Source organism: Equus przewalskii, chromosome 13 (assembly GCF_037783145.1).
Source record: "Equus przewalskii isolate Varuska chromosome 13, EquPr2, whole genome shotgun sequence".
Classification (NCBI taxonomy): Eukaryota; Metazoa; Chordata; class Mammalia; order Perissodactyla; family Equidae; genus Equus; species Equus przewalskii.
The window spans coordinates 28,581,002-28,603,593 of NC_091843.1; the positions used below are offsets into that span (position 1 = coordinate 28,581,002).

Genomic DNA, 22,592 nt, shown 5'->3' on the forward strand with positions numbered 1-22,592 from the left:
TGTATATATCATATATGTGACATATTCATATACCTCATAACATACCTAATAAAACACATTGTTGGTATTATTATTTTGAGCAATCTGTTAGGTCAATTAAGAATAATAACAGTAAAAGTTTTTGTTTTATCTTTGCTTATTTTGTCTTCACTGTTCTTCCTTACTTTATGTAGATCTGAACTTCTGACCTGTATTATTTTATTTCTCTCTATAGAACTTCTTCTAACATTTCTTGCAAGGCCAGTCTATTGTTAACAAAGTCCCTCAATTTTTGTCTGAGAAAGTCTTTATTTCCCCTTTACTTTTGAAGGATAATTTTGCAGGATACAGAATTCTAGGTTGGTGGTTTTTTTCTTATATCACTTTAATTCCTCTCTGTTTTGATTGTGTTGTTTCTGAGGAGAGGTCAGATGTACTTCTTATGCTTGTTCCTCTGTAAGTAATGTAAGGTTTTTTTTTTTTCTGGCTTTAGAACTTTATCTTTGTTCTATAGTTTAAAAATAATATGCCCAGAGTATGTATCTGATTGGTGTTCTCTGATCTTTCTGCATCTGTGGTTTAGTGTCTGGCGTTAATTTGGAAAAATTCTTAGTCAATATTGTTTTAAATGTTTCTTCTGTGCCTTTCTTTCTTTTCCTTCTGCTATTCTCATCATGTGCATGCTACAACCTTTGTATTGATTCTATAGTCCTTGGATACTGTTTTTTTTTTTTTTTTATGTTTCAGTCTCTATTTCTGTTTACTTTTCAGTTTTTGAGGCTTTTACTGATATATTCTCTGGCTCAGAGATTCCTTCCTTAGCCATGTGAATCTACTAATATGTTCATCAAAGACATTCTTCACTTATGTTACCATATTTCTATCTCTAGCAATTCTTTTTAGTTCTTTCTCTGAATTTCCGTCTTTCTGCGTACATTGGGCATCTGTTCTTGCCTTAGAGTCCTTAGCATATTAATCATATTAGATTTAAATTCCTGGTGTGATAATTCCAACATCACTGCCACGTCTAATTCTGATGCCTATTCTATCTCTTCAAATGGTGTTTTTCTGCCTTTTAGTGTTCCTTGTAATGTTATTGTGATAGCTGGACATGACACACTAGGTAAAAAACTGCTGTAAACTGGCTTTTAGTAATGTCATGGTAAGATGTGGAGGAAGGAGCAGCATTGCACAGTCCTACAGTTAGGTCTCAGTCTTTTAGTGAGGATATGCCTTTGCAATGTGAACTTCCCAAGAGCTTCTCTTATTGCTCATCCCTTTGGAGGACTGGATGGCTAGAGTGGATGAGAGTTGGCTATTTCCCTTCTCTCAGATCAATTAGGTTCTGGTAATATCCTAGGTGAGCCTCTAGCCAACTAGTTTCTCCAGAGGGCAGGCCTTGTTAGGAAATCCAGAGTGCTCTAGTCTATTTCTAAATGGTTTCTTTTCTCATCTTCCTGCCGGAAGCATGAGGAGATTTCTCTCCTATATTTACTACAGGAACTTGGTGGAGATCGGGGAGGTAAATCTCACAATATTGTGGGGGTGTCCCTGTGACTGGGTCCCCTGGAGTTGTGAACTCTTAGATTTGTCCACACTGAGCCTCCCTCCGTTCATCAATTACAGGTCAGGATTTCCTCCTCAGGCTGTTTTGTGTGCTGGTTTCTGCTTGAGAGTGTCTGCTCCAGAAGCACGAGTCCCTCTGGTCACCTGTCTATCTCTGCAGTCATGGGGTTAGCAATTTGCCCTGTGTCCTCCCCTCTCTCCTGGATCTAAACAGAGTCATTTATTATTCAGTCTTCAGCTCTACTTGCTGGTTGGGTGTCTGGTGACTTCTTAGCTCCTTACATGTGGAACCGGAAAGTGGAAGTCTACCTATGTGTTTTCAAAGTAAATTTCTAGCTGTGAGAATGCTAGAATAAAATATAAAAGTGTATTTGATATTTTAGCTATTGTTGTGATTTTACCATATGGGAAAAAGTATCCTCCATAAGCTTGTACTCGTTTGCATTCCCATTAGCAATTATGAGAGTGCCTGGTCTCCACAGTCTTGCCAACAGAACATGCTAACAAGGTTTGTTAATTTCTTCGGATCTTGTATGTGAGTGTGCACATTTTTATTTGTATTTTTCTAAGTAATAATGAAATTGAACATCTTTTGCATATTTATACATTTTTACAGTTCTACTTTATATTCTAACTGGATTTTGGGGTTTTTCTGCTAGGCAAATCTTTAGAAAAGTTTCATTTTTGTCTGGTAAGTGCTCTTGTATTCATACCTTCTTATATCTCAAACTTCTCTGCGTTTGTTTTTAAAAAAATTTTTCTATTTACTGTCTGCTTTGTCAGTGTTTCATGGTACCTATTCCTTCTTATCTATTCCATATACACAATCAACTCAATTCTGTCTTCTCTATCTTTTCCTTCTTCTATGTAAAAATTTCATTTTTTTAACTTTTTCGAAATGTATAAAATGTATGTATTATGTCACATTTTCTCCACCTGTGTTTTAGGATGAAATAAAATTGAAATATATTAAATGTTCACCATTAGTCCTTTGACAAATTTCCCCCAATAATCTGAGATTCTGATAAAGCTCATCCACTCGTAGACTCTGAAGACAAGTTCAATATTGCTTGTCAGTGTGGACTTTCTATAGCTTTAATATGTGTTTAAATGTTTTCTTCAGTGGGCACCTTGTAATTTGTTATTGTTTTCTGAAATATTTTTGCTTTAACTCATATTCTTTTCCTAAATTCAATCAAAAGTTGTTTCATCTACTTAAAAAAAAATACATTTCTGTTGTAGAGTTTGACTTTCGATTCCAGGAGTTGAACATCGCAAGTGTTTGCTGGAGGCTATTTAATTCATTTTGTTTTGAGTGTTGCATTACGGTTTTCTTCTGCTTCCTGGTTTTCTGTTTTGGAGGCTAGGAGGTTTCAGCTACAGGTATTTGATTCTCAATTCTGCTTTCTTCTTACAGACGTTTTGCATAGATGAAGACCACCGTTTTCTGCATATTTTTGTGGACACAGTTGGCTGTTAATGTAGGTTTGTTTACTGTGTTCCTAGTGGAAGAGCGCCCTCTTCTGTCAGTAGAGTAAAATGTGGTTACTTCTAGGAGGTGATGGTGTGTGTGTGTGCCGGGGCAGATGCATGCGTGTGTGTTATATGCTTTGATCATGTTTGGTTCTCTTTTGTATTGCATTATTATTCTAGAGATTCCCCCATTTGCTTCTTTTTATTCACTATCCTGTCTCTGAATGATGCCTGTGTTCATGCGACTCTCCCCAATTTTTTATTTTCTTTTCACTAGGAAGTGATCACCTTTTGAGACTCCCACCTTGAGTCTCACTTTCAATTTTCTTCCCTGTCAACATGTCCTCTTCTACTGCGTCTTTTACAGTTCTTTTGCAGGAACGATGGGCTTTCTCCTTTTCAGGAGATTTTAGCTCAATCTCCAATTCCCAGTTTCCTTCTCTCTTTGCAGTTTTTTGTAGCTTTTCTTTTTTCTTCTGTGACTTCTCTTCCATCCCTTCGTGTCCCCCACAAACTTGCTCTTTGCAAGCTTCTTGCCTGTACTAGGAGTTCAAGTAATAATCCTACTAAAATTTGGAGATTATCTTTGTACATACAGGAAAAGTGAAGTTAGTATTTTTTTCAGTCTTCTAGTTGTGCTGAGTACAAATGATTGATGTGGTTTTCTTAGATCTTCTTGTGCATTAGTACAGTGTTTGGATGATTCACAGAGAGATGTAGCCCATTAACTTTGGGCTACCTGGAAATCAATAAATTTTTTAAAGTATCATTTTAGTTTTGCTGTCAGTGTATGTTTCTTAATCAATAAACTTATTGTGGCATATTTTATATACCGTGTAATTCACTCAGTTAAAATATAGAATTCAACAATTTTTTAAAAATTAAACTTACCAAGTAGTGAAACAATCACCCTAATTCAATTTTAGAACATTTATATCAAGACAGTGAGATCTCATATACCCATTTACTGTTAATTACCATCCCTCACACCTCCAGCTGCAGCAAACCAATAACTTAATTTCTGTCCCCATTGATTTGCCTTTTCCAGGCATTTCAAACAAATGGAGTCATTCAATATGTGGTCATTGTTACCGGCTTCTTTCACTTTGTGTAATATTTTCAAGGTTCATCCATGTTGTAGCACATATACGGAATTCATTTCTTTTTACTGTTGAATATTATTCCATTGATTGAAGTACCACATTTATTTATACATCCATTCATCAAATGATGGACATTTGGCTTGTTTCCACTTTTTTTTTTTTTTGAGGAAGATTAGCTCTGAGCTAACATCTGCTGCCAATCCTTTTCTCTTTGCTGAGAACCATTGGCCCTGAGCTAACATCTGTGCCCATCTTCCTCTATTTTATATGTGGGACGCCTGCAACAGCATGACTTAATGAAGCAGTGTGTAGGACTGTACCCAGGATCCTAAAAGGTGAACACCAGGCTGTTAAAGCAGAGCACAAGAACTTAACTGCTACGGCACGGGGTCAGCTCTGAGCTGTTTCCACTTTTTGAGTATTATGAATATATTTAAGGATCCCATTGCCTTCTAACTAGGAAAATTATAGTTAAGAATCGACACCTACACACGTTATAAGATAACTATAAATCAATGATTAAAAACTGATGGTCTTAAGATTAGTCAGAAAGAAAGAATGATTATCTATAAAGATATTGGATTGTCGTCTGATTCTTAAACTTTTACAATGGAAGATGATGTCACTCTTAAACGTAAATCCAATAATCCTAAATAAAATCTCATCATGCAAAATATGGCAGTGTATGAAAGTGCTGCCAAATTATGACAGTTTCTTTTACTAGGAATATATGATTAATTCAGATGAGATATACAATGATTCACCATATTAATGCGTTAAATACTTGAAAATTATCTTATTTCAATAAAAAATTATAAAAGCTTTCAATGAAAGCAGTCTATACTTGCTATATGAAATCAGAATAAGGTATAATGATTCTGTATATAAATTTCAGAAATATCCACAATTAAATAATACACAACTTTATGAATAACTACATTTGTGATAAATTATGAAGAAAAGCAAGTGAATAATAAATAGAAAATTGAGTTTAATGATTCCCTCTGAGATGGGAGGTGGATGGAATTTGAGGGAAGACTCTGATAGGGAGGCCTACAAAGTTTATGAAAATGCTTTAGTTTTTCATTTGGTTTCTGCTCAAAGGGATGTTGGTTTTGTTATGGGCCTATAATAAAAACATAGAAATTATTTATCATCGTTTTTATGTATGGCATTTCATAATAACATAATAAGACTGTTATTTTCAGTTGTGTCCTCTCTGATTATTTCTTTGTCATCCGCGTTTTACACACTGACTGTAGCAAACACACTGGCACCCATGTGGCTGCAACAGGAGACACAGTCCAGTCTGTGCATCCAATGGCATCGCCCCTGGTCGCTAACGTGTGTTTTCAGGGCACGTAGGAGAGAGGAAAATAGTAAACGTTTGCTCTTTTGACTTATGGAAATAATGTCAGTATACCAGCAACTACTGTTTTGCTACTAATCTAGTAATCATATACACAGGAAACGACGGCTCTACTTCTGTTAAAGCTAGAGAAAATATCCTCAAACTTTACCCTGGAACCCACACTTCTGTTGGCTTTAGCTGTATGTGCTAATCCTGACTTGATTTCAAATACTCAAATCAATTAACAGTGTTTAATCTAATATAATGTTTATGGATAACAGTTGGCACCAAAGGTCTATCTTTTGACCCACCTCGGCTTTGAACATACCTTCCTCCATTAGGTTAATAATTTCTAGCTTTTGATTTAAAGTGAGAAACGTGCAACTCTTCCTTTCACTTGAACACTTAGATGCCATTGTAGGGTTATGATTTAGCGTAATTTCAATATTGTTGTGTCTCAGGGAATGGGGAGGCCCAAGGAGAGGGAGAGACACAGGGGATCAGCCAGTCAGTGGATCAGTCAGATCACATAATATTTATTGATTAAGTTGGGTGTCTTATATGAGTGTAGCTCACGACACACCAAAACAACTATAACAGTAACAACAAAGATCACTTTTCACAGATCACCATAAGAAATATAATAATAATGAAAAAGTTCAACATATTGTCAGAATTATCAAAATGTGAGAGAGACATGCAGTAAGCCAACACTATTGGAAATACGGTGCTGATAGACTTGCTTAATGCAGGGCTGCTGCACACCTACAATTCGTAAAAAACGCAATGTCTGTAAAGTGCAATATAGTGGAGTTCAATAAACTGTGTTATGTCTATATCGTTCTTGTCTCTCTCTCTTCTCTTTACGTCCTGTTTATGGTCTTATTGTTATATATTATACATCTTTAATTGTAATATATATTAAACCCCACAATATGTTGTTATAATTATTACTTTATTTTCTTTCTTCATTTTCTAAACACATTACTAATTTGCTCCCTTCCACTTCCATTATAATGTTATTGGCAAATATACTGCACATATATTTCTATATTTTATAAGTTCAAGAATATATTATGCACATTTCTATACATGTTATTTTGTACAGTTGCTTACTAAATAAGTTAAGGGAATAACCATATACATTAACAGAGTGCATTATAATCAATAATTACCGTTCCTGGTGTCCTTTTTTTCTTTCATGTGGATTCCAATTACCATCCGGGGTAATTTTCTTTCAGCATAAAGAACACAGTTTAGTATTTCTTATAATGTGGATCTGCCAGCAGTAATACCTTTGGTTTTTGTTTATCTGTAAAAGTCATTTGTTCAGCCTCATCTTTGAATTGTCGCTTTACTGGGTATGGGTTCTTGGTTGACAGTTTTCTCTGTGAGCACTTTGTATATGTTTTCCTACTGCATTCTGGCCCCATTTTTTCTGCTTAGATACTGGCTGTTAATGTTATTGGGATCTGGAGCCCGAGGAGGGGACAATGGCAAGCTTCTCTCTGCGTGCCACTCACACTGTGGGATCTAAGCACTCAGTGGAGCTGCAGCAGTGGCCTCAGTTTCATTGGCTTGCCTCTCCTGCTGTGGAGTCATTGCCTCATGAGCTGGGGAAGGGCCGAAGACATGCAGTATTCACAGTATGCCACACCCAAGGGGGAGCCTCCATTCCACAACTGGGAGTTGGGTGGAAGAAGGTAGTCCCACTTGTAGAATGCCCTCTCTCAGGAATTAGCCAGCAACTGGCAGACAGGGGTAAAAAGAGAAATGCTGCCATCCTGCTCTATCTTGGAAGAAAACCCTACCCCTGTGAGCTGGGTGAAGAGGATGGCTGTGTTCTTGGCTAAAGCAGTCTGGAGTGGAGGCTCCACCCTGTTGACCTGGGAGAGGGCAGGGGGGAGCATGTTGGTTCAAATACTGCAGACTCTTGTGTTTCTATAGAATTTTTTAGATCTATTGAATAGATTATTCTTCATTTGCTGTTTTTTCTTAAGATGCTTTCCAGAGACATTACTCTTTTTTTAAAATAATTTACACCAGTTCACTGGAGGTGGGTCAGTGAAACTCCTCATGCTGTCATTCCAGAAACTGAGGGCACTCTCTGTTTTTTCACTTGGATGCAAATTACTGCCTGCTTTCGTCAAGAAAACTCCGATTAGTGTTTCTTGCAAGGCAAGGTCAAGGCATTCTAGAAAAAAGTTCTCTTAGTATGTTTGCCCCAAAGAATATCTTTATTTTGCCTTCAATTTGTGAAGATATTATTCTGGGTATAAAGTTCTTGGTTGAAATCTTTTTCTTTCAGTATATGGAATACCTTATACCACGGATTTGGCCTCCATATTCTTTCTGATAAGAAGTTAGCTGTTAATCATCTTCTTGCTCCCTTGTATATGATGGGTCATTTTTTCCTTGCTCCTATCAATATGCTTTCTTTATCTTTGACTTTCAAGATTTTGGCTATGATGTGCCTGGATTTGGGTTTTCTTTTTCACTTTTAACCTACTTGTAGTTCACTTTCTTACAGGTGTAGAGTAGTGCTACTTCAATCAAATTTGAGAAAGTCTCAGTTTTTATTTCTTTGATAGTATTGTTCTGCTCTTTTGTCTCTCTCCTTGTATTCTGCTATTCTATTATGCATATGTTGGTACATTTAATGTTGTTCCACATTTCTTTGAGATGGTTAATTTTACCTCTTTATTTTAGTTACTATTCATCAGATTTCTTACTGACTATTGACCTAAGATCAGTTCATTGATACTTTCTTCTGCCAGCTCAAGTCTACTGATCCTTTACATTGAATCACTCTGTAAAGCAGAAAATAACTGACCTAATTTCTCCCATGGTTCAAAAGTCTTTAGCGTCTCCCATTTACCACTGAGGTAAAGACAAAATTATTTATCATATAATATAAGGCAATGTCCCATCTAGTCTCAGCTTCAGTCACCAGATTTCTTTCTCTGCCATTCCAGAAATTCATATCCTTTGCTCTATCCCAGGGTTTCCCAAACCTGGCTGTGCCCGAGTCACCTCTAGAAGCTTTTAAAACATACCAAGCCCAGGACTGAAGTATAGAACTAATTCACAAGCTTGACAGTGGGATGGTGCATCCCTCCACTTTAAAATTTCTCCAGATGATTCTAATGTCTGTGAAGGTTTTTCAAAGTTCTAAGGCTTAGACCCTTGCTGTATTAACGTTTCCAAACTGTTTCGTCTTTGTCCTGCTTGATTCTCTTGTCCCTTTGCAAGTCACCTCTTCAAGTTTTCTCTATCTCATAATACATAAAACATATTTTCTGTAACTCAAAATCTATGACTGCACATATTTCCTTCTTTCCTCCTTGTACTCCTGTGTTCATCAGATCAGATTGTCCCAAGCATCCCGCTGAGGGAAGATCTATAGATAAGTATTTAAGAGGCATCTCTCATGACTTCAGAGAGGACGCAGAATACCTCTGTCTCTTATCTGCCTGGATAAAAGCTATCAAGCTCCTCATTCGAATATCAGTAAAGGTGACCTCGTTGGATGGAGATCGATGGTGGAGAAGGAAAGATGAACAAGATAGCCACTGTTGCTTCACTGTCTGTTGTCTCTTCGTGTGAGGTGGGTCAAGTGGGGAACCTCGCCACGTAGCCCTGGTGTATAGCATTGCTGTGAGCATTGCTCCAGATTGAACCTACTGCATGTAACTATTCCTATTTTTCTGAAGAGAACAGTGAAATTCAAGTGAGCATGTTTACTCTAAATGTGGCCGGGCTCCTTGTGGCTTGACTCAAAGGTTTGGGAGAGTAATCAACTGTTTCTCCTGTGTTCATCAAGCACTTTTTGTGAACTTTCTCCCACATGTCTAGGCAGCTGTCTGTTGACATGATATTTCTTGTTGAATTAGGGTCGAAGGGAAGAACAGAGGGAACAGTCCACCCTAACTAGAAATCTGGGTGGTGGAGTAGTTCCTTTATAAGGAAGAGACTTTCTAAATTGACCCTGGATTCTGTTTGCCTGTCCATTGAAATGGGCAATGTGTCCTGTGCCATCATTGCAAACATCTTTAAGGGTTTCTTCCTCAGAGTTGCTCAAATGCCTCTCCTCTCATCTTGGATTAAAGATTTCTCATCATCTTGGCCTTCACTCTTTATTCTGGTGAGTAAATTTTCCAGTCCTGGGCAAAACACTTTGTGTATCCTAGAAATCCAGAAAGCTTTCTACTGTAACTTAAGAATGCAGTGGTGTTTTACTGGGTTTGTACTTCTTGCGTTGTTAACATGACACAGAGCATCTTATAAATTCCTTTTAAATATTTCACCATTGAAGGTTTTTCTCATTCCTCACATCAGAGAAGTTGAAACTGTGTGGTGAGCTAGGATGGACAGTAGACTTTAGTTCTTCCTTCATCTGAGGCTCAAGAAATTTACCGAAGTTCCTTCTCCTTTTGAGGCCCAGATTCCATGGTTGTCAAATGCAAAGGGTGGGCAAGGAATGATCCCATCCAGATCTGGAGTTCTTTGAAAATCGGATTATCATCTCTGAATCCCTGAAATCAAGTCCTTGTGTAAGGAAAGAGCTCATCCACACCGTAGATGACCAGTTACCTTCCTTAACATTCCAAGTGGCCCATGAAGTTAAGAAAAAAGTAGCTGTTAGGAATCGTATAGACCCCTGATACTAGAGCCTAATTTCTCCATAGTTAAGTGACTTCACACAGGGCATTGTCTTCCATCACAATGAAATGTCTCTTTTAGAAAGCTTTGCAAAATTGGTATCTTCAAGCAGAGTATCAGGAGTTACCAAAAAATAATATATGCTACTATTTTTCACAGAGCTAGATTAATTTAGGGATTATTTTTTTCTAAGGTTTGTATATATTTGAGAATTTATATTTTTGTTACTGTCACAAAATTCTTACATCCTTAGTTGCAGTTTCTTGAGTAGGTCATTTGCATAAATTTCTGCTGCCATACACGTGTGCGTTTCTTATCTTTTCAAACTGTTCTTTGGTTACAGAAATGCTTTTCTAAAATTACCAAATTATAGGAATTCCATAAGTTGCTACTAGTTCATTTGGAGCATGGAAATTTTTAATCATTTTTAATTTTTAAAATCACAGCAAAATTGAACAAACAAAATGTAGAAAAGACTCATTCTTCAAAAAGTGAAAGCATGAATGTATTATTATTATACCAAGGTCCAGATATAGAATCTGGTAAGCAATAGAAAACCATTTAGCATTATCTATACAGATGATAGTGTATTTAGTCTATTACCCCCAAATTCCACTCATTGGTAGTTATTAGTTGAGCACAAAATTGAGAGATATAAAACTGTATTAAGAGTAGAATTATTCATCCCAAGAAAACAAAAAAGGACCACCCCAATTTTAATGTGTAGAAAGATAAATAGTAAATTATTTCTATATGTCCAAATAGTGGAATATTACATAGGGGTGAAAATAATAAAACTTCGCTTCTCAAGTCAGTATATGAAAGGTCACAGAGAGTGTAAAAAGAAAGGCATATAAGAATACATATTGTATTATTTTCCTTGTCTAAATTGCCAAGATATCCAAAACTATACCAAATATATAATTCTAGTGAATGTATGTATTGCTACATACTGAAATTCTAGAGGGAGGTAGGGAATGATACCCAGAAAATTTAATGTGGTGACTTCCTGTGTTGTATTGAGGGGAGGAATGAGAAAGATGGGACCTGGGAGGGGAAGGTTATGGGGGGGGGGGTTGCCTTCTAAAAATGCAGTCAGCTAGTTGCATGTTTTTTTAGGCCTTTGGCTTAATAGAATATTTTGATTAAAATATTGATATTGTTTTATTATTTACTGTTGTGTGACTACAAAAGTGCTTTTCTTTAAACGTAAATATAGATTTTACTTATCCTTTTTAGGATGTATGGCATTTTATATTAAGATTTGAGAAGATTGTATTCAAATAGTCACTGTCTAATAAGTGTAAATTGTCTATGTTTTACAGCCATACTGTAGTGCATTCAGTCACCTAAAAATTTGAGAAAATTTTCCAGTCTGTGCAACCCGTGCTTCGACTTAATTGAAATAATGTATTTTTTGCATCTTATTCAAGTAGGAACACACTAGTAAAGATTTACTCTTTCAAAGTACTGATGAAATCATCACAAAATGAGAAGAAGATCCACTTGCTAATAGTCTAGGCTAGACATATAAAGAACATAACTGTACTATTTCTCTAAAGCCAAGGAAACATCCTTCTACCAGTCCTAAAAATTCTTACTTCTGAAAGTAGTGTTTAAACTATCCACATAACCATGCTGGATGTTCTGCAAAAGCACAACCAACTAATTTAACTTAATTCATCAGGAATCAGTAATGGCCGACTAGCAGCCAGTATGATGTTACTCCAAAGCACTAACGCTCCACAGTAGACCTTGGTGAAGCCATGAGAATGAGCCTTGCAGACTTCCAGCCACAGGGAACATAACTGAGCAAGGAGCAGACTGACAACTACACTCTGAAATCCATCACGATGGACCTATTAATGGCAGAAAATCCTCACGTGATTGTCAACTTTGTCTCCTGAAATCAGGATGGCCTTTGAAACCTTCCTTAGAGTGCAGAGCAGTCTAGGAAACTTCTACCAATTCCTTTCCCTTTCTCCTTCATTTTCAAGCAGTTTGTGGTCCAAGCTTTGCCAGTCATTTCTGCCTCACTTCCTATTTTCTTTCACATGCATGCCCTCTCATAAAATCTTTGCCCATTTACTCTCAAAAGCATTTCTGCCTCTTGGAAGATCTGGACTAACACGAACACTAACACCCTCCTTTCTTAGGTCTAGTCCGAAGGCTGATTGAGGACTGAGCAAGTAGAAAGGATCAAGCAGCCCCACAGTAGGGAGAGGCCATGTGCAGGGCGGGGAGCAGGTGGGGTCCAGTGTATTGGGGAAGTGGAGCACAGCTTCACTGTCATGTTCCAAGGTCAAATCTCCTCATTTAGAGGCATTTTGTGCACGGCTCGGAGAGTATAATGTGTTGTTTTAATAATTGTTTTTTTCTTTCTCACTCTTTCTACAGATGAAGCGGTGGCGAATTTACCTTTGCTCATTATGGTAACTGCTGACTTTTTGCTGAAGCTACACCGTCCTGTGGCTTTTACTGTGATCCCATTGTGCAGTGGCTTATACAGACAATTAGACTTTCCCAATCAGGATCTTCCTTTCTTAAAGGATCAGGGGAAGTCTATGGAATACAAGGTAAAGTAGAGGGTATTCCAAGTTCTGTCCCACTTGGAGATTTCCTGATTTCAGGATTTTTATTCTCTATGTTCAATTCTTCCATGACAGTTTGAAAAACTAGTATCTTAATTACATGTTTAATAGTGGAAAACCTAATACAATTTGAAATCCTAAATATTTTGCTTGATAAAATGTTAAATGGCATTATATTTATTAAAAGGCCCTTGTGTATTTGGTTGGGTAAGGAGTTAAGACATACACACTTTTTCTTTCTTACTTTTTTTTTTTTGAGGAAGATTAGCCCTGAGCTAACATCTGCCACCAATCTTCCTCTTTTTTGCTGAGGAAGACTGGCCCTGAGCTAACATACATGCCCATCTTTCCCTCCTTTATATGTGGGACTCCTGACACAGCATGAATGCCAAGCAGTGTGTAGGTCCACACCTGGGATCTGAACCAGCAAACTCTGGGCCGCCACAGCAGTATGTGCGAACCTAACCCCTGCACCACTGGGCAGGCACCAAGACATACATTTTTGATACCTATAATTAAAGAGAGATTTTCCAAAAGTGACCCAGTAGTACACTACGTAGGTGTTCAAAAAGTGCTGATGACTTGGATTCTCTCTGTTCTAAAGATTCAGAGCCTGCAGGAGAGATTTCTGAGAAACTGAAAATCCAACAAGCACCGCAGGTTATATTATGATCATGGATCTTAGAGAACACTGGCTTCGCCTCTAAGACCTAGGATACGTCTATAATTGAATGAATGTGAACCTATGGAAAGATAAGCTAAGATTTATGAGATTTGGAAAAAACTTATATGCTTTTCATTCTTGGTCATAAATCAGTTGAGAAGTAGATGGGTGGTCCTGGGATGGCAGGCAACAGTGCCTTCATTGACTTAGGACTTCTTTTATCAGGTCCAAGTGAGATGTCTCTCCATTAGTCACCACCTGCCAGCCACCAGAAGAGGGCTTTAGCTGTGTGTCCAAAGGCTCATTCAAACTTTGAATGTAATGGCAGAAATGTAGATTGAGTGTAGGATGACAACTAGACATCTGTGACATATACTATGCCAGGCACACTGGTTTTTTCAATAAACGTTTTTAGATGTAAAAAGCAATCAATTTGGGGCTATTAAATCACTTAGCATCTCTGATCTGGCTCTGATGGAAAGTACGCATTAGAATGCTAATTTGTAGAACAACATTATCAACACACTTTTGTTCAATTGTACCACCTTTCTTTTTGTAAATGTCTCTCTAAAAAATTCTTCAGTGAACGCTGGTATATTCCTTTGTGTATTCTTTTTTATTATTTCCACTTAATTAAAGCCCTACTATGTGTCATGCCCTATGTCCGAGGCTAGAAACAAGATGGTGAGCAAAAGCAGAGATAGTCACTGTTCCCTAGGAATTGAAATGTACTGATTAAAGTTATTATGCACCAACGAATGGAAATGCTCCTTCACTGCATGACTGTTCTGCACAAAAGCTCTGAAACAGCTTCCCACATGTTATCTGCCTTCGCTCTCCAGAGCATCTTGTTACTTAGACAGCGGCTCTACATTTCAGACACGGTGGAAATGAGACACAGGAAATTCAAGAATATTTTAAACCTGACATTTTGGTAATGAAAGGGAGTTTGGATAGAAAACTTGCCATTTTGTTCTTTTGAAAAACCAGTTTGTTGGGATTTATGTACCTGAACTAATCAGTTTTAGGTATAATATAGTAATTTAAACAAAAAATATATATATATACATATATAGAGAGAGAAAAGCAGCTACCACCACAGTACGAATTTAAAGTGTTTACTCACCCAAAACATGTCCTTCCTGCCCCTGGAGCTCGTGCCATCTTCCCACCCCCAACCCCAGGCCACCACTCATCTACCTTCCATTCCTCTTATTCTGCCTTCTCTGGACATTTTATATAAAGGGAACGAAACAATACTTTTTTTGTATCTGCTTTTTTCACAACGTATTTTTTTGGTTCATTCACACTCAAGCATAAATCAATAGTTCATTACTTTTTAATGTTTAGCAGTATACCATGTTGTATCGAATGGTCACATTTTGTGTATTTATTCACTAGTTTATGTACATTGGGATTCTTACCATTTTTTGGTTATTAAGAAAATTAATACTATGAACATTATTGTACAGGTATTTTTATGGACCTATGTCTTCATTTTTCTTGGGTAAAAATCTAGACGTAGAATTGATGGTTCATATGGTAGGTTTATGTTGAATTTTTTAAGAATCTATGAATCCATTTTGCAAAGTCACTTTACCTTCTTGCCTTCCCACCAGTGCTGTATGCCGATTCTGTTTCCTCTACATCCTCACCAACCATTGTTATTACATACCTTTTTAATAGTCACTCTGGTAGATGGCTTTTTTATTTTTATAATCATAAAAATAGACAGTAGTAAAGGATAGCCTCTTCAACAAATGGTGTTGGGAAAACTGGATGTCTACATGCAAAAGGATAAAATTGGACCACAACACCCAATTTTAAGTCTTACTATGTAGCTACCATAATTAAGACAGGTTAGGATTAGTGGAGAGTTAGCTATAGATCAGTGGGACAGAATAGAGAGCCCAGAAATATTGGTGCAAAACAATTTAAAGCAGGAAGTAGCGTCTTTTCAACAAATGCTGCTAGAACACTTGAAAAGGAATGTCTAATAGTGAACACAACTAAAATTCACACCTTTTAAAAGATTAAAATAAAACGAAGCGTAGATTTAAGGGTAAAAAGTAAAACTGTAAAAATTTTAGAAGAGCACACAGAAGAAACTCTTTGTCACCTAACATTCTTAGACAATCTTACCAACAGAGAAAAAAAATACTGAAATCAAGGGGCTGGCACTGTGGTGTACTGGTTCAGCTCCCACTCTCTGCCTTGGTGGCCTGGGCTTCACCAGTTCAGATCCTGGGCACAGACCTATGCACCGCTTATCAAGCCATGCTGTTGCAGGCGTCCCACATATAGAGCAGAGCAAGGTGGGCATGGACGTTAGCTCAGGGCTGATCTTCCTAAAGAAAAACCCAAAAAACTGAAATAAAGGGAGCTTGAGGTTGGGAAGAATTTGGAATATGTTATATTCCAATTTTTATTTCTTTAAAGGAAATATGTATATTTGTATATACTGATATGAAGATACTTCATTGACAGTTAAATGAAAAAAGCTAGTCACGAGAAATACTTTGATTTTGTTGTTCTATTTCTATCTATCTATCTGTCTACATATGTATCTGTCTATCTATGTATCTACCTAACTATCTATCTATCTATCCATGTATCCATCATCTTCTTCTACCACCTTTAAGGCCAGCATCTTTACATTTCTCTCAGCTCTGTCTTCCTCTGTGTCTGCATGAAATCTCCTCTTGTCCATCTTTTATACGAACATGTATGATGACATATGGAGCTCACCTAGATAATTTATATAGAGAGATAAATGCATAAATGTCTATACCTATATACTCTGTATATATGTATATATATAATGATAATATATAATTGAATATAAAATATGTGTTATTACATATATGCATGTATAGAAACATATAAAGATGTATACATGCATATTTATATGCATACACAAGCAGGCACACATATATATACACGTGGATATATCTTTAAATATATACCCATGTATATATTTGTGTGTGATTTTAGTATAGTTGTATATTAAATATGTATACATCTATGCATATACACATATTTATGCTATTAAACATTTCAGAAAAGATAGCTGTGCATCAAATAATGCATACTTCTAACATTCCCTTTAGTGGTTCTTTTTAAAATCTTCTGGCCTGTTGTTCATCACAGGCAGTGTCTCCTGTGCTTAATCTTTACTGATGAACACGTGCAAGAGAAAAAGTCCAGTGCGAGAGTCATAAGGATTTCCCAATAAATTCAACTCAAAAGTTCACTTGTTCTTTCCCTCCAATGTCATGTGCCGGAACAATTGGCCTGCACAACTGTCTCGGACAGTGTCCATGTAACAATTTCAAAGAGCCAGCATCAGTACAATAGTCACATTAGTACAATAAAGGAAAACTTTATGCATTTACCAGAATTGGGATCCTTGCATTGAATCGGCATGAAACAGTGCTAGACTCAAAGGTTCTTGTCTAAATCCTGGCTTTCTTCACTGATAAAAAAGGCAAGTTAGATTAGGGTGACAAATGTAAGTGTAACAGACAACTTAAGTGCAGACTGTTTTAATATTATATCCCTAATATTTATAACAAATCTACGTGACAGAAGTTATTGTTATCACGTTTAAAAGTAGGAAATTGTGGATTCCATAGCCTGAATATGGTGTCCAGGCTGCCTGGTGGTGGATGGGATTTGAACTCAGGACTTTCATCTGCCAACGCTCTTTGCGCTGAGTCAGGCTGTGGAGCAGATCAGCTAAACAGCTCTGATGAAATCTCCTCCCACTCAAACCCTACAGGGTCTCCCGCTTCACTTTGAGGTAAAGGTCCAGTTATTCAACCTACAATTTAGGGCCATGTCCAGGTGGTCTCAATCTCACACCTGAGCCTTCTTTCTCTCCTCTTCTTAGTATTCACAAGCTGTCCTCCAGCCCGGGGTCACCAAGCCTGTGGCCCCAACAGCTATCTGGGAGCTTTGTCAACATTCCTGATTGTGAAATTGTGCCATAGTTTTACAAGATGTTCCCATCAGGGGAAAATGGATGAAAGGGACATGAGAACTCTCTGCATTTGACTTACAGCTTGATGAGAATCTCCAGTTTTCTCAAAGCAAAACTTTAATCAAAATCAAATCTCTAAATGAGCCTAATGTGCTTCTAGTGTTGCCAAGTGCTAAGGGTCTAGGTACTTGTCTACTCACCGTTCCCAAAACTCATTCTCTTTCCTGTTTTGATTCTCCTTTCCTTCCTATTCGGTAGCTTAGGAAGATTTCATATCTCATCTCTAAGGGTTTCGGAGCACTGATCTTACCTCCTCCCTTCCCCATACTTCTGGGTACATCAGACCAAACTGTCCCAAATCTCCTGCAGAGGCAATACCTGCTGAGGATTCCTTGTGAGGCCTCTGTCACGAGTTCCTTTATAGCCTTCAGGAAGAACACAGAATACCTCAGTGTCTTATCTGCCGGGAGGCATCTGTCTCACCCCCAGAGAGGTCTTCACCAACAGGTCAATAAAGGAAGCGCGTCAGCTGGGTGGCTGTGGTTGGGAAGAAGAGGTGAACAAGCTCGGCACGGTCCGTGGAGGTGTCGGCCTCGCTCCCCACGGCCTTCTCTGTTTCAGGTAGGTCCGGCGGGGACCCTATGGAGGGAGCCCTGGTGAAGAGCATTGCTGTGAGGACAGCTGCAACTGAGTCTTTCCTGAAAGAACTGCTTGTATTTTTCTGAGGAAAAACTGAGATTCCCAAGTGCATGTTTCCTTAAATGCAGCCAAGCTCCCTGTGGGCTGACCCAAAGGCTTGGGAGAGCAAATGGCTCCTTCTCAGATGTGCACGGAGGACTTGTCCTAGTGTTTCTCTTGAGTCTCTATGAGGCCTTCTGTTCACACGCATGTCTTGTTGATTCTGAGTTGGAGGAAGAAAAAAGGGGATAGTCCCCTATAGTTAGGACTCTAGGGGAGTAGAGCAGTTTCCTCACCCATAAGAAACTTTCATCGGGAAATGGGTCATTTGTCCCTGTGCCATGTGTTACGAACAGTCCTATGGTTTTCTTCTACAGACCTGACAAAATGTCTTTCTTCTCATCATGGATGAAAGCTATTTTCATCATTGTCTTGCTGTTTCCTCTGCATTCTGGTGAGCAAATTTTTCAATCCTGGATGAAGAATTTCTCATATCTTAGAAAATTTAGGAAACAACTGCTATGGTCTAGGAATGGAGGAGCTTGTTTTATTGGGTTTGTAATACTTAAACTGGCAAAATGAAACAGAGCAGTTTACAAATATCCCTTTAAAAACTGCATCCGTCGTTTTCTCTCTCTTCTTTCCCACTTTAGAGACGTGGAGACAGAGAGGTGGGTTAGAATGTGCAGTGGAACCTAGCTTTTCCTCCACCTACAATGAAAGCCATTTACCTATGTTTAGAGGTGAAGAGGTTTTGGAGGTCACATTCCATGACTGCTGAGAGCAAAGTGTGGGGAGTAATGATGTCTTCTAGATCTGGAGTCCTTTGAAAATCTGCTTTGTTGTTTGACAGCTCTGAGCAGAGCCCAGGCTTCGTGTGAGGAGAGAACCCATCCCTCCCTCTATTGACAACTTACCTTCTTTAAAGCATAAGGTGGCCCATGAATTTCAGAGTAAAAAGTAGCTGTAAGGTATTGGATAGATCCCTGATCTTGGACCTGAGCACTAATTAATTTAGTAATTAATTTCTTCATATTAAGTGACTTTATGCAAGGTATAATGAATGGTATTAAGCAAGGCATTGTCGTCTCTGACGTGGATGTCTCATCTATTAAAAAGAAAGGAAAAAAGCAGGGTTTTGTGATTACTAAACAATACACAAAATTGTTTTTCTTCACAGAGTGAGGTTATTTGGGAATTATGTTTCCAGATTTGGAGCTATTTTGTGAACCTATTGTTTTGCTACCATCCGAAAGGCTCCCCTCATTACTTGCAGGGTCTGGAGTAGGTAATTTGCCTGGTATTTTGCTACAAAAAGATGGGAGAACTTTGCACCAGATACTCAGTTAGTGTTCCCCTCTTCTTCTTAGTTTTAATCTTTTTTGTGTGTTTTGGTTGCAGAAACTGCTTTATTATCACCAGGAACGGTAAGTTACTATCAATTAATTTGGGAATTGAAAACGTAAAACTGGTAATTTTTTTTTATATTGTAAGTTTTCATAGCAAATTTCATCAAACAAAACGCACAAGAGTATGATCCTCCACAAGGAGAAAAGAAGAAAAAAAAAAACCTGTGTTGTTATTATACTGAGTTCAAGAAATAGAATCTCACCACCCTTATAAGATCATTTGGGGGCCAGCCTGGTGGGAAGTGGTTAAGTTTAAGCACTCTGCTTCCATGGTCTGGGGTTCGCCAGTTCAGATCCTGGGTGAGGACCTACACACTGCTTGTCAAGCCATGCTGTGGCAGGCATCCCACATATAAAGTATAGGAGGATGGGCATGGATGATAGCTCAGGGTCCATCTTCCTCAGCCAAAAGAGGAGGATTGGCTGTGTAAGTTAGCTCCAGGCTAATCTTCATTACACACACACGAAAGCATCATTTGGCTCTATAGTCAAGGTAAAAATATCCCGCTATTCAAAAATTCCAGTACCATGTGTAAGTCTTGTTATATACAAGCATTGGATATCGGTTAAGGGGTGTTCAAAGTAGAATTGTTTACCCTAGAAGAAAAGGAAGATTTAAAAAAATTTTCCACTTACAATTAGGTAAACAAAAATTTTCATTCATTCATGGAGTGGAATGTTACATAGAGGTGAAATAAATTAACTGTAGTTCTAAACACCTGAATAGATAAATGTTACAAAGACGTTTAAAAGCGAGTCATGTAGGAATACACCCAGTATTGATCATTTATGTAAATTCCCAGCACTACCATCACTAAACACATTACATGTATATGTATATTATTGTATACCCACATACAAACAGTCATATATTTGAATAAATACATAGGCAGTGATGATCTGAAATCAGAGCATCTAGTAGTGGAACTCATGAGAAAGACAAGGGAATTACAGAAAATTCACTTTTAGGGTTTTTGGTGGTATGAAGTAATGGGAGATATCTGATCCAGGTGTGAGAAGACATGGGGGCAGAGTGGCTCAATTATGAAAGCACATTCTACCCTTTGTAGGTTTTCAAAAAATAACGTGTTTGTAAAAATACATCAATAGTATTTTATGTCTAAGTGTGTTGTGGGTACCTTAATGTTTCTTTTTAAATCTCAATATACAATGTATTTATACCTTTTTGATGTATCACATTTTGTATTAAGAACAAAGAATACTTTATGCAGACAGTTTATTATCTGATAAATTTTATGTTGTCTTCTTATGTTTAGGCACCAGACTGTCACGTGTATAAAGATCGATTACATTTATGCAACAGAGAAAGGAAGCTGATCTGCGCAACCAATGGCCAGACTTATCGCAATCCATGCATTTTCTGCAGGGAAAGGATGTAAGAATGCAAAATTAAATATTAGCTCCTCCAAAATAATGAAGAAACCATCACAAAGTGATAGGAAAATGCACATTTCTGATAATGTAGGCTCAGTGTCTTTGGAAAATATCTCTGTAAAAGCCACAGACACACACTTGTGCCTATCCCTTAAGTTCTCATTTCTAAAAGCAGTTTTGTATTTGACCTCTCATTATAACTCTACGGGATATTCCACCAATGTAGAAACTAATTAACTTAATTTAATTATTATGACTTACGAATGGAAGTCTAATGTTCAATAAAAGGTAATTCCGTGTCCAGATGCTAAGTGATAACCTCCGAGATGTAGCTGCAAGCTACAGGGAGCGGGACTGAGCAAAAACCTTACTGACTACAGAACTCTGAAACCCATCACAATGGGCCTATTCCTGCTGGAAGGGACTCCTCTGCTGGTCCACTTGGGCTCCTGAACTCCATGACAGACTCCTAACCTTCCTCAGAGAGCAGGGCATTCTAGGACACTTCCACCTGACCTCCCTTCCTGTGTCCTTCACTCTAAAGGAGTCTGCAGTCTACAGTTTTGGCCAACCTTTGTGCAAGCCCATGTTCTCTCACAGGTGTTTCCTCTCATTTAATCCTCTACCTGTCTTCTACTTCTAGAGGACCTCTAAGACAATCTCTGGTCCTCTCCTCTCTCAGATCTGGGCAGGTTCCAAGACTGAGTCAGGACTGAGCATGTAGGGAGAGTCATGGAGCCCAGGTCAGGGGAGGACGTGTGCAGGCCTGGGGAGCAGGCAGGGCCCAGCTGCTTGTGGCTGTGGAGCACAACCTCTCTTCTTCTATGTTCAAAGCCTCCTCATGGAGAAGCTGTTAATGCAATACACAGGCAATTTTAAATGTTCTTTTAATAATTTCTTTCTTTTTCTTTGTCTTTTTCTTTCTTACAGCGCTTCTCGTGGAAGATTTGATTTTACTCGTTATGGTGCATGCTGACTCTGCTAGAGCTACACGTTCCTATGCCTTTTATTGCAATCCCATTTTGTGGTGGATTCTACAAGCAATTAGAGTCTTCTCAATCAGAACTTTAAATTACCAGATGACCAAAGAAAGCCTGCTGTTGCATACAGGATGGACTGTAGGATGTTGAAGAATATTTCTAATTCTAAGAATCTGTGATTGAAAGATTTTTATCCTCTATGTTGATTTATCAGTGGCAGTTGAAAAACTATCTTTCATTTTATTTGATAATATAAAGCCTAATGTAATTTACAACCACAAATATTTTAATCAATAGAAGTTACATAATAGCATCTTTCTTAAAATACCGTTTCTTTCTTTGGTAGGTTACCGGGTGCAGCACACAAATACTTTTGGTAATAATATTAAAGAAATATTTTCAAAGATGAACACATAATGCATTACTTCGATGTTTATTAACAGTACAGACACTTGGGCTCTTCTTTATCCTAAAGAATCAAAACCTCTAGGAGAGAGATCTGGGAGCTTGACTTATAACAAGTACTCCAGGTCAATCTATGATCCTAAAGGTTAGGAAATATGGACTTCAATTCTAAAATATAGGACATGTGTACAATTGAATGAATTGCAGAGCCCATCCAATGATATTGCACAGCATCTGAGGTTTGGGAGAAGAAGTTATATTGCTTTCTTTATCTCTCACAAATCAGTCCAAAGATAGTTTGGTAACCCTGGGATGCCAGGCAACTCTGCCTTCATCCATCTAGGATTTTCGTTA

At 37.8% G+C, this 22,592-nt stretch overlaps 1 protein-coding gene across 3 annotated transcripts in view; it reads left to right on the top strand.

The window, feature by feature from the left end:
• Positions 1–22,250, top strand: part of LOC103565521 (uncharacterized) — a 113,344-nt gene extending 91,094 nt beyond the window's left edge. The window contains exons 1-6 of one of the 3 annotated variants that reach the window (XM_070569261.1): positions 8,987–9,079; positions 17,796–17,992; positions 18,427–18,503; positions 19,451–19,476; positions 20,736–20,854; positions 21,784–22,250. In XM_070569261.1, the coding sequence (XP_070425362.1) occupies positions 9,002–9,079; positions 17,796–17,992; positions 18,427–18,503; positions 19,451–19,476; positions 20,736–20,854; positions 21,784–21,829 (543 nt within the window). In that variant the 5' untranslated portion in view covers positions 8,987–9,001 and the 3' untranslated portion in view covers positions 21,830–22,250. Of the gene's footprint in view, positions 1–8,986; positions 9,080–12,548; positions 12,711–17,795; positions 17,993–18,426; positions 18,504–19,450; positions 19,477–20,735; positions 20,855–21,783 lie in introns of those variants that run through there. The other 2 variants (XM_070569259.1, XM_070569260.1) reach the window with 2 other exon arrangements.
• The last annotated feature ends 342 nt before the right edge of the window (positions 22,251–22,592 follow it).